At 45.5% G+C, this 11,624-nt stretch overlaps 1 protein-coding gene across 1 annotated transcript; it reads right to left on the minus strand.

The window, feature by feature from the left end:
- Positions 1–9,490: 9,490 nt before the first annotated feature.
- On the minus strand, positions 9,491–11,068 carry Prlhr (prolactin releasing hormone receptor). The gene has a single exon (XM_021217744.1). The coding sequence runs from the start codon at positions 10,886–10,888 to the stop codon at positions 9,776–9,778; it is 1,113 nt and encodes a 370-aa protein (XP_021073403.1). The 5' UTR covers positions 10,889–11,068; the 3' UTR covers positions 9,491–9,775.
- Positions 11,069–11,624: the final 556 nt, after the last annotated feature.

Genomic DNA, 11,624 nt, shown 5'->3' on the forward strand with positions numbered 1-11,624 from the left:
CAAGACCAAGGGGCCTCTCTTCCCAGTGATGGCCGATTGGGCCATCTTCTGCTACATATGCAGCTAAAGACACAAGCTCAGGGGGTACTGGTTAGTTCATATTGTTGTTGCACCTACAGGGTTGCAGTCCCCCACAACTCCTTGGGTACTTTCTCTAGCTCCAAAGTTGATTAAGCTTAAGTCTGTAAACAAGTGAGCCTCCAGCAGCATCCTTCGTGATTCCTGCTGGACTCCCTTGGCTATGAGTTATTTTCCTCGTTAGAGGTAATCCTGTACAGAATAGCAAGCAGTCCCACCTTCAGATTCTTACCTTGAGTTCCTGCCCTGACTTCCTTTAATGATGGGCTGTGACCTGAAAATGTAAGATGAAATGAATCCTTTGCTCCCTAAGCTGCTTTTTATCAGAGTGTTCTAGCACAGCAAGAGAAAGTCACTAAGAATTATTATTTCTTTACTGGTGTGTGTGTGTGTGTGTGTGTGTGTGTGTGTGTGTGTGTGTGTGTAACTGAAATGTGCAAACTTTGTAAATCACAGTATCATGTTTCAGCCAGGCAGTGGTGGCGCACGCCTTTAATCCCAGCTCTTGGGAGGCAGAGGCAGGCAGATCTCTGAGTTTGAGGCCAGCCAGGGCTACACAGAGAAACCCTATCTCTAAACCTCTCCCCCCCCCAAAAAAAAATCATGTTTCAATGCCTAAATGTTGCAAAAGAGGTCCTAGAGAGAAAAGTCTGTGGTTATTCTCCCAGAGGACCTGATTCAATTCCCAGCACCCATATGGCAATTTGTAATTGACTGTCACTCCAGTTCCAGGGCACCTGACAGCTTCACCCAAACATACCTGCAATGCACGTAGATAGACATAAGTCATTTTTTAAAAAGTTGGAAAAGAGTCTTGTTCAAGACCCAGCTGTCAGAGCTGCAACCAGAAATCTGTAATATGGCCAGTGCTTACCCGGACTAGAGAAACAGCCTGAAATGAAAAGGCAAAAGCAGTTTCATGCTGTGGAGCTGTGACCTATTCTACCAGCTATGTGTATGCAGAAGTTTTCTTGTCTACAACAAACCTGATCATGTTCCTAGGAGTATATGTTGAATTCAGAGATGTGCAAATTTAACCCTGAGTTACTACAGAAACTCAAAGCCAATCGCTATTAATGAATAGATCGTGAAGATACACGTCCTAACAACCTTAACAGTGAACGGGAAAGATGCACACATGGTCCAGTGTTACACTGATTCTTCCTTTGTACAGATAACCTGATTTTTATTCAGGCTTCAGCAGCTGCCCCAGAACATTACCTGATGATTATTATAATGAAGATCTAAGGGATAATGGCCTGATAAATGACTGCCACGATTGTGTGTTTTGTAGGGCATCCCTCCATGCAGCAGCACGTCCTGCCTCCTTCCACTCAAGTAGAAAATAACCAGCAGCAACACCCGAAAGATGGAGCAGGATAATAAATGTTTGCCAGAGGAAGCAAAGAAAAGGCTTCGGAAGGCAGTGAATCCTGCCTCATGGGAGACTTTCTTGCTTGGGAAGCACCTGCAAAGAGCACAGGTTCGTTTGGTTGAGGAGTCAGCTGCCTCACAGAAAAACACTGGTTTTCAACATTCGTGTGTTGACCCCTTTGGGGTCAAGTGACCCTTTAGTAGGAGTTGGAAAACGCAGATATTTGCATTACAATTCATAACAGTAACAAATTTACAGTTGTGGAGTAGTAATGAAAATAATTTTTTGGGTGGGGGGGGTCACCAAAACATGAGGAACTGCATTAAAGGGTCGCAGCACTGGGAAGGTTGAGAATTACTGCATAAGAGAAAGTCTTTTGCCTGCTGGAGGATGGGAAGCCATCTTATTTTTACTGTCTGAAATAATTATCATGATAAAAGAAAAAATTTAAAGTAATTAGGACAGTTAGTTGTAGGTGAACGTGGAGTCTCCTTATGCTATCTCTCATCCATATTTATGGTCTCCATGTTTCAAGAATATCTTAGGGCATTAAAAGAAAGAAAGGAAGGTAGGTAGGAATTAACTTTCTGGCAGTTCACTGCTAAGATCAGTAGTGCTGACAGCACATAGAATGTGAGTCACCAGACCTGCGGGGGCTGACAGACATCATCAGTGATCAGTTGTTACTCAGCCCAAATCTCCAAAGCTGTAGCTTACCACATCCCAGAAACGGACACACAGACTGGCTTCAATTCTGTTCTTCCCTGAATGTGTATCATGATCTGAGGAAAAGACACATAGGAACTTTAATGGGCAGAGCCTAACTGAAGGAAATGGCTCACTGGAAGCAAGCCTTTGAAGGTATACCTCATCCCTGATCCACCACAAACAGCCTCTTCCTCTTTGTGTTCCTGACACCATGACGGTCTGATTCTCTATGGGCCTAGAGCCCATGGCACCAAGCACTGTGGACTGAAGTCACTGAAACCATAAGCCAAAATACCAACTTAATGTTTAATATTTCTTTATTTTGGATATGTCTTCCCTTGTGCTGCCTGCCTCGGGAATTGGGTCACACTAATGAAAAAAGCAGCTAATACATGGTCTCCCTCTTTCCCTGTTGTCATAGGCCTAGAGTTTAGTCCTGAAACTCATTCTTTCTGTTTCTTATTCTAAACCTTCCATAGCTCCCTACTACCTCTCCTAAAGGGCCAGGCTCTTCCGGCTGAATTCCAAGTGCGATGTCATTGTTGTTTCAGCTGCAACCTTTGGAATGTGTAGCCCAGCGCTATCACCTACCATGGTGACATCTTGGCAAATTTTTCAGCTTCTCTAAATGTTTGTTTTCCTCTCTGAGAAACATTAACAATGTGGTAAGAGATGAACAATGTAAGGTCCTTGGCACTGTGCCCAACACATAGCAAAAACAACTAACTTAACCAACTTTATTCATCTTTCAGGGCCAGTGTGTCCCCTCCCTACTTTTGTAAGCACAGCCTACACTCTTCTGTTGTACATCACCCTGTCCTAACTCTGCTACCTCTGAGGGATGTTGGTCCAAAGCACCCTCCTCAGTTACTTAAGGTTTCAGGCATCTTTTAGAGTCTGATTGGAATGGCACTTTATCCATGAAGGTTATAGGAGCCCCAAGGCCAAATATGAGCAGTACCTCTATTGAATTTGCATGGCATACATCATTTTTGTGATCCTTGCACCTGCCTGAGAGGGTTCCAGTTTCCTGCAAACATAATTTTTGCCACAGGCTCCCTCTCCACAGTGACACTGGGGGCTAGTTCCATTCCACCTCCAAAGGCTACAGCTCCTCTAGAGACAACCTCCTCCAAATGACCCTTCCTCTTTAAAGTTTCAACCCTCTTATCCCCAGACTGAGAGTGATAAAAAGCCCCTCTGGTCCTTCTAGCCATAGGTTACTATCCCATCCTTGTATGTCCCTACACTTCACCTCACATTTATGTAGTGAATGAACCTCTACTATATCTAAATGTGGGTCAAACACTCAACTGTGATTAGATAAGATAAAGTACTTTGCTCATGGACCGTCTGGATTTATAGTCCCAATGGAGACATTCCCTGCCACCTTTCTCCTATGGGGAAGATCCCACCTTTGCATTACAGTTAATGCAGGTAGGCAATATTACCCTGATTTGATGGCTAATACTGTCAACTTGACATGGTCTAGAAATCACCTTGGAGAAAAACCTCTGGACATTTCTGTGAGGAAATGTCTAGGTTGGGTCACGTGATATGGGTGGTATTCTTTCATGACCTGGAGTCCTGAATGAGTTGGGCAGCAGTATTCATCTCTCTCTGCTTCCTGACACATTTAACCAGTTGCCTAATCCCCACCATGAGTGCCTGGACTCACAAGCTCTGAGCCAAAATAAGGTTTTTCCTCCATGTGTTGCTTTTCAGATATCTTGTCACAAAGAAGAGTAACTAACACCCTGATTCTGACCAGATAGTTTCTTCTGGTGCAGCTCTACAGAGGAACTGGCCAGGATCAGTCTCAGTATAAGCTTGTCAACTAGTCCTCTTCCAGAAAGTAACACTGGTCTCAAACTTTGCATTTGTATCCTGGAGAGAAATAAAGGGAAGGGGGATTGGACTAGGTAGGAAATGGGAATACATGGAGACCTGTCCACAGGAAAGAGTTGTAAAATTGAGAGGTATTGTCAAGCATTCTTATTGTCCACCTACCTAAAATACTGAACAGAGATGTTGTGCCCACCGAATTTAGCTCAGAAGTACAATGTCCTCTCCTTGAAGGACTCTGCTTATGAGCACCCAGGCTGTAGATTGGACACCAAATCTGCCCACCATGGGGTAGCCACTACCTTGAGCCCACCCCTGGGGTGAGAACCCAAGGTAGGCGTGATTGTGCCACCCTAGCACCTAACTTTGATTCCCAGTTCACCCATGAACTCTCAATCTGGTTTTCTCAGTGCAAAGGGATTTTTTTTCCTTTGCCTGGCCGTAACAGAGGGGTCATGGAAATGACAGCAGCATGGCATTCCATTTTATCAGTGACTGTCATCCAGAAGGAGGATATATGCTCTGGGACCAGGAGACTTAGCCACCTGCAAGCCAAGAAGATATTTTGTGAGAACAAGAGACAAGGCAGGGAATACTTAAAAGCACAGGCCATTTGTTGCTTTTGCTGGATCCTGTTTGTTTACTCCAACATTAGATGCTCAAATGAAACCATCTGACCTTTGACTGTTTGGTCCTCTTGAGAGCCCTCAGTGGGGTTTATGAAGTTACGGGTCCTTTGAAAATTCTGGGCAGATCTCTGGGGCTGAAGCTTGATTGTGAAACAGCAGATAATAGAACTCCTGAATCCCACAGGGTACAGGCAAAACACTGTGAACTGTAGCCCTGGACACACCTGGTCTCTTGGTACAAGCTGTCCTCTATTATGTCGACAATGAAGTCAGTGGCTTCTCCTTTACTAGAACCAAACCAAAGATAAGTGTTTGAATCCTATCATCTCCCTATCCTTAGGGCAGAAGGTATTTTATTCAGACAGGAGGTATTTTGTAAGTGGAGAATGACAAGTACAAATGGCAAAAGAGAGGAATAAAAATGAAAAGGGGGGCATTTGAGCAGCAGAGAATAGTTCAAAAACCTGTTAGGCGGCTGGAGAGATGGCTCAGTGTTTAAGAGCACTGGCTGCTCTTCCAGATGTTCTGAGTTCAATTCCCAGCAACCACGTGGTGGCTCACAATCATCTATAATAAGATCCAATGTCCTCTCTGGCATGCAGGTATACATGTAAATAGAGCACTCAAATATCTAAGATATCTAAATATATAAATCTTTAAAAACCTGTTAGAAATGTCTGTACATGGTTATCACAATGAACTTACTGCCTCCAAAGACTGAGGCAGTAAGTCTTTGAGTGTCTAGGCTTTTGGTGAACCATGGCTAACTCCCATCTGATCTGAACATCTTCCTTTCCTAGTATTTGTACACTAGCTTATTTCATGCTAAAGACTAGAACCAGGGGACATACGTTCATAAATCCACTTGTAGATTATTTTTATTTCACTTTGAGAGGGTGAGTATGTGTGTGTACAAATAATCGAATGTGTGGTGCTGCTCTCAAATGCCAGAAAACAGTGTCAGTTCCCTTGGAGCTGAAATCACAGGCCGTTTTTGACCATCCCGTGTAGGTGCTAGAATCCAACTCAGGTCTTCATGACTAAGCTGCAAGTATCACTGAGCCATCTCTCTACCCCACTGCCATGAATTCATTTTTAGTGCATTGATTTATTTGGGTGTTATGGGCATGCCACAGAGTATGTGGACATCAAAGGACAAAACTAGAGGGCCTGTTCTCTCTTTCCACCATGTGAATGCTATAATTTAACTTAGATGGTCAGTCCTCGTAGCAAGCACCTTCTTGCTGGCCAACACAAATCCATGTTAAAATTATAACCTATATTCACCAAAAAAATCCTGTTTTAACTCCATCATTAATGGTTTAAAGTGTTATAGATCTTATTTATTGACCTATATAGTGTATGTTTTTAGAGTTTTCCAAGCTATATATGGGAAACGGTTGATAAAATACTGCCCATTAAATGTTTATCTATTTCATGACAGCATAGAAACTCAGCATGAAATCCTCCTCTTCTCTTTTGATGGACCTGTGGATTTAGGCTCCAACCTCTGAGGTAGAGAGAGCTTAATACCATACACTAAAATGCTAGCATCATGTAGACTGGGGACAGACAGTTACAGGAGAGCCAGCATGAAGATTTTATCTCTGGAGTTAGTAAAAACTGATAAAATCTAGGTTGGACAGTAAGATTTTCTTGGAGTGACTTTGGAGAGGTGTATTAATTCCACAGCTGGAGACTGTGCCACTGATGTGATATTTATTATGTCAACAAGCCCCAGCCTGAGAAACTTCCCCTGCTGGCTCAGCAATAAAGATATCTCACACATATTGCAAAGAAACCAATGGGCAGACATAAATCCATTACAGACAGGCATTCCCAACCTCTCTGTGTGAGGGATAAGTATTGTGTCCATTCTCTACCAAGGGATATTCTTACATGTGTGTCCATGAGGTCAGTTCCGGGCCTTGCATCTGAAAGACTACTAGGTGTTCAGGAGTGAGAACCAAAGGTGGTCCAATAGTTCACCAGAGAAAATAAACCTGAAAATGAGATGCCCTGGTAAAAGAGCAGCCTGAAAAACCATCAGAGCAGCTAGACAAGGTTACATCACTTGGAGTATTGCTACTTCAGTGTCCCTCACACTTGCTATTCCCAGGTCACTCTTGCCAACACATATTGAAATACTCCCCTGTCAATTCAGTGAGATAAATCTATTGATCATGTGCCAAACTCGAGGCCTGCTGACAATGCTTGCAAAAGGGATTACAGAACCTCCTGTCAGCCTTGGGAAGAAAGGCAGCTGCCAAGTTCCAAGCTGGCTCAGTTCCCAGCTTTGGTCTTGACTCACTTCCTGCAGGAGTAAGCCTGCCTCTCTTAGACACTTGTCTTAGACACTTGCTACTAACCAAAAATGAGTTATGAAATGCATTTCCTATGCATAAGCCTATGCAGATTTCTCTGGAACCCATCTCTGAGAGATGTTTTTACAAGTCAGTTTGTTTGACAAACTGCTTCTAAATAGATATCACATCGGGTAACAATTAATCACTTGCTGTTCAGCTGCCAGTTTCACAATATGTGAAGATGATTATAAGTACAGCCCAATTCACCACCCTCTTTAGGTTCTCCAGAAGATCTATACAAATGTTTAAAACCTTAAGTCACTGCATGACAAACTGGTGGCAATCTTCCTAGTTTAGAAAGAACAGTTTCTTCTCACAGTGTGACCTTAAACTAATCAGGGAACATTTTATTTTATTTTTTTAACACTTTAACAATGAAGTCTTAGACTATTTCATGGTGGGTAACTTTATAATGCAGTTTAACTAAAACTGAATAATGTTCCTTCTAAACTGATGCTCTACACAGGAACTGCTTGGATGAATGCCTAAATATTCTAATAATGAGAATTATCCTCTAAAGCTGATAGAACAGGGATTGTCTAAAGACTGACTGGGTTGTCTCCAGCTGTGATGGAGAACTCACTGTCATGTCCAGATTCTTAACAACTTCAATGGGTACAAAGGCATTTCTGAGCAGGTTTGGAAAACGGGGTCAGTCTTAAGGTATTGTGCTTAAGCTGCACATTAAAATCTCCAGAAGTGCTTTGAAAAATGCAGACTCTCAGACCCCATCTCAAGTCAATTAGATGGGAGGAGTGCTGACAGGGATTGACATCAATGTATTTTGTTTGGCTTGGTTTGTATTTCCCCAGGGGTTCTAAGAGCAGCCATGGCTGAGAGCCAGTAATTTCAAAGAAAAAAAAAAAATTGACAAGATTCCTCTCTAACAAATCCCACTTCTTCCCCCATTTCCTGTTCTCTCCACAGGTGCCCATTAAAAATATACTCTGGCTTAGGAAACACAAAAGCCCATCTCTGGGATGCTTAGCAAATACAATTTTTTGTAACACTGTGTTTGGGAGAGGGCTACATCATCAGGATATAGGTTTTCCATGCTCCAGTCTCTATATGAAGCTCAAAGTCAATTAGGTGCTACAGCCAGAGGTAGTTACCATCTCCCATCTTAACCTGCTTCAACCTTTTTCAGTCTATGGAATGTAACCCTGTAGCAACTAACGACTTCTAGTGCTGCTTAGTGCAAATATTCATACCCCCATCGGCTATAGACTAAACCCTTGTCATTTTGGTACCAAACCTCCTCTTGTACAGCACTCGGATAAATGAGCTAGTCTTTTTTCAATAGTAATAGAAGAGAGGGGAGACCTTCCTGGAGTGGCACTAGAGCCCCACACACTTGCTACAGACAGTAATTCACATCACACACTTCACAGGTCCTGGGTTGATACTATGTATCTTTTTCCAAAGTTCCTTCTCTCACCAAACCAGTAGCTGTTTCAGCATCCATTATTGAGGCTCTTGGGAACTGAGGCCCCAAGCGCATTCCTCATTAACAGCATTCTGAAAAGGTTAATGTGCTGATCCTCAACCCAGGTTCACACCCAAGAGCCTTCTCTGTTCCTGAAACCCTGAAAGTGGTTAGCATTTGAACTGTGCATCTTGTGGATAGAAGTTAATTTTTCTGTGCTATCCTTAAGTAATCCGTTTCCAGTCCTGGCTTCTAGGCTGATATGTTGCAAGAATCTCCAGGGAGCAGGTGCTGAGCAGTCAGATGGCAGCTGTTGATCTGTTGAAATTCAGCAATTAGAGGATGCAGGAGAATGCTACGGCACACAGTTTACACTGAGCATTTCTGTCTGGTGGTAAACACTGCTTGTGTGTGCGCACACACACACACACACACACACACACACACACACACACACGATGTCTGTCCTCATGGACAGGTACATGTGTCCTTGAGAGAATCACATCTTCCAATTTGCCTATCTCTATAGTGATTGATTCCTCTCATGTAGCCCAGGCTGGTCTCAGATTCCCTATGTAGCCCAGGATGATCATGAACTCCTGATCCCTTTTCCTCCATTTCTTGAGTCATGGGCTCACAGGCATGCACTGTCACACTCTGTTGTGCAAGACTTGAACCCGGGGCTAAGTGAGCTGCTGTCTACCAACTGACCTGTTTCCTTTATCCTTTCAATATGGTAGCTGAGGAGTTCGAAAGAAGACAAGAATAACACCTCCTGAAATGTAACCTGAAACTTGTACTGTAAATCCAAAGATTTTAAAATGAAAATCTTTTTGGAACATAAAGATCTTACTCAGGAAATGTTAAAATCCTGGATATTGATTTGGGATCATAATATGATCTGAAATCATAGTGAATCCAAGGCTCAGGTTGACAAAACAGTCATTATATCTCAGCTGGGGCCTTTTAAAAAGGTAAAGTGAAAATCTTCATCAACCCCAGGGCCACATTTAAATCCCACCCACAGTGTGGGCAAAGAGAGAAAAAAAGAAAAAAAGAAAGAAAAACCTGCGACCTATTTATTTTTCTGAACCCAGAAAAATAGCTGTGTTTTGCTTTTGGGGTAGACCTGATAAATCTGCTTCTCTCTCTCCCCCAGGTTCTTCTACTCCAAAGCCCACCCCCTAACATTTCACAGAAACACAAAAACCAGACAAATAGCTAGTCAGGAGGGCTGGGTGGGAATTTGCATGTGTTAGCTTAACTCTGGTGCTGGGAATAAGATCTCACTACGACCTTGGGGGCTAAGGGATATGAAGTTCCCCAGCTCAGGCCTGGCAGAGTGACATCAGATGACCACGCTGACGGTCGTGTTCTGGCCATGAGGCACAATCTTGCGGGGCCACGACAGCAGCATCTTGCGCAGCTCCTCTCGGAAGCTGTCGTGCAGCCATGCATAGATGAAGGGGTTGTAGCAGGCAGAGCTCATAGCAAGCCAGTGGCAGAGGAGCTGCACCAGCCCGAAGGCATAGGGGTCGATGGCACGCGGGTCCAGGTCCCGCAGTAGGTTGAAAATGTGCAGCGGCAGCCAGCAGACCGCAAACACTACCACCACCACCACCAGCAGACAGAAGGTGCGGCGGCGACGCGCTCGGTCCCAGTCAGCTTGGCTCTGGGTCACGCTGCCAGGCACCACGCGGTTCCTCAGCTTCACTGACACCCGTACATAAGACAAGAGGATGGCCAGCAGGGGGAGCAAATAGGTGCCCAGCAGCAGCCCCCAGGCGTAGATCTGGCGCTGGCGCTCCTGTGAGCCCCAGAACTCTTCGCAGAGGCGCACGTCGTGGGGCTTGAGCTCCACATGGTAGGTGTGCACCGCGGCCGGCAGCGCCAGCACTGCAGATAGAGCCCAGATGCCCAGCACCGCGTAGGCGCTGAGCCTCAGTGAAATGCGCCGACGTAGCGGGTGCACCAGAACCACATAGCGGTCCAAGGCGATTGTGGTGAGTGTGAACACCGATACGTAGACGGTGACCGGCTGCAGGAAGAAAACCAGATGACACAGGCCTCCACCGAACACCCAGCCGCGAGGTTCAAAGGCATAAGCCAGAGTGAGAGGCACACAGGCGGCACACATGAGCACGTCGGACAAGGCCAGGTTGCCGATGAGGAAGTTGGTCACGTTGTGCAGCCGGCGCACGCGCGCGATCACCAGCACAAGCAGGCAGTTGCCCACCAGACCCACGACCACCACGATGCTGTACAACATCACGATCAACCCCTTCAGCTGGTGCACCAGCTGCAGGCTCTGGAAAGGCGTGACTGCTGCAGCTCGGGGAACCGTCGCAGACAGGTTGCCCTCCGAGGCCTCTGCGCTCTGGTTGGCTGGAGTGGAGCTAGCTGGCAACAGCCCAGAAGGCAAATCGGGGTCTCCGGTGGTCTCAGTGGGCAGTGAGGTCATGGCTACCTGTTCAAAGGTAATCAAAGTTGTCACTTTCCATCTTCTATCAGCCCCTCATGTACCTTTTCCCATCACCCAACTCCTTTCTTGGACACAAGACCCAGAACATCAAACGCAATAAATGTTGTCCTTCCAGTTCTATAAAAATAAGCCTAACACAGGTGCTTTAAACAACTCCTATTCGTGGATAGCTCTCGCGGTCCCGGGAAGGCAGACCCGGGAGCTGGTCCTACCTGTGAGCAGGCTTGGCTGGCGGGAAAAGGCTCTCAAAGGCGGGAACAGACTGCCTGCTGTTCCTCAGGGGGGTCCTCAGCCAACAATGGACGCTCGGGTTGCTCTCTTCTACTAACGGATTCAGTAGTTCCCAGTGGGCCAGCAGCTTGTGAGGGGTCTGGGAGCTCCTCCCCTCCACCTCTTCCCGACTTCAGCTCTCCCTTCTATGGAAGATGGGGGCGGAGCTTACTGCTCAACTGTGCATAAGAGAAGGGGGGCAGCATGTGTAGTAGGAATAAGCAAGAAAGGGGGTGGGGCCAGGAACCTGGGCCCCACGCTCCAGGGGTGATCTCCACTTTGGAAGTGTGCAGTACCCCTGGAGAATCTGTTCCAGAGGGGCGTGTCCCAGGGGATGACAGAGGAGGTGCGGGAAGCGCCAATTTGTGATGCCCACCAGGTGTAGTCTCCAAAGGCACAGAGTCTGAGAGGATTTGGAAATAGGGAAATGTAGATAAACTAGGGA

The sequence above is a fragment of the Mus pahari genome, chromosome 1 (genome assembly GCF_900095145.1).
Source record: "Mus pahari chromosome 1, PAHARI_EIJ_v1.1, whole genome shotgun sequence".
In the NCBI taxonomy this organism is placed as follows: Eukaryota; Metazoa; Chordata; class Mammalia; order Rodentia; family Muridae; genus Mus; species Mus pahari.

Excerpts from the sequence above, each read along its gene's own strand:
- Prlhr (XM_021217744.1), bottom strand. The coding sequence starts at position 10,888 with ATGACCTCACTGCCCACTGAGACCACCGGAGACCCCGATTTGCCTTCT.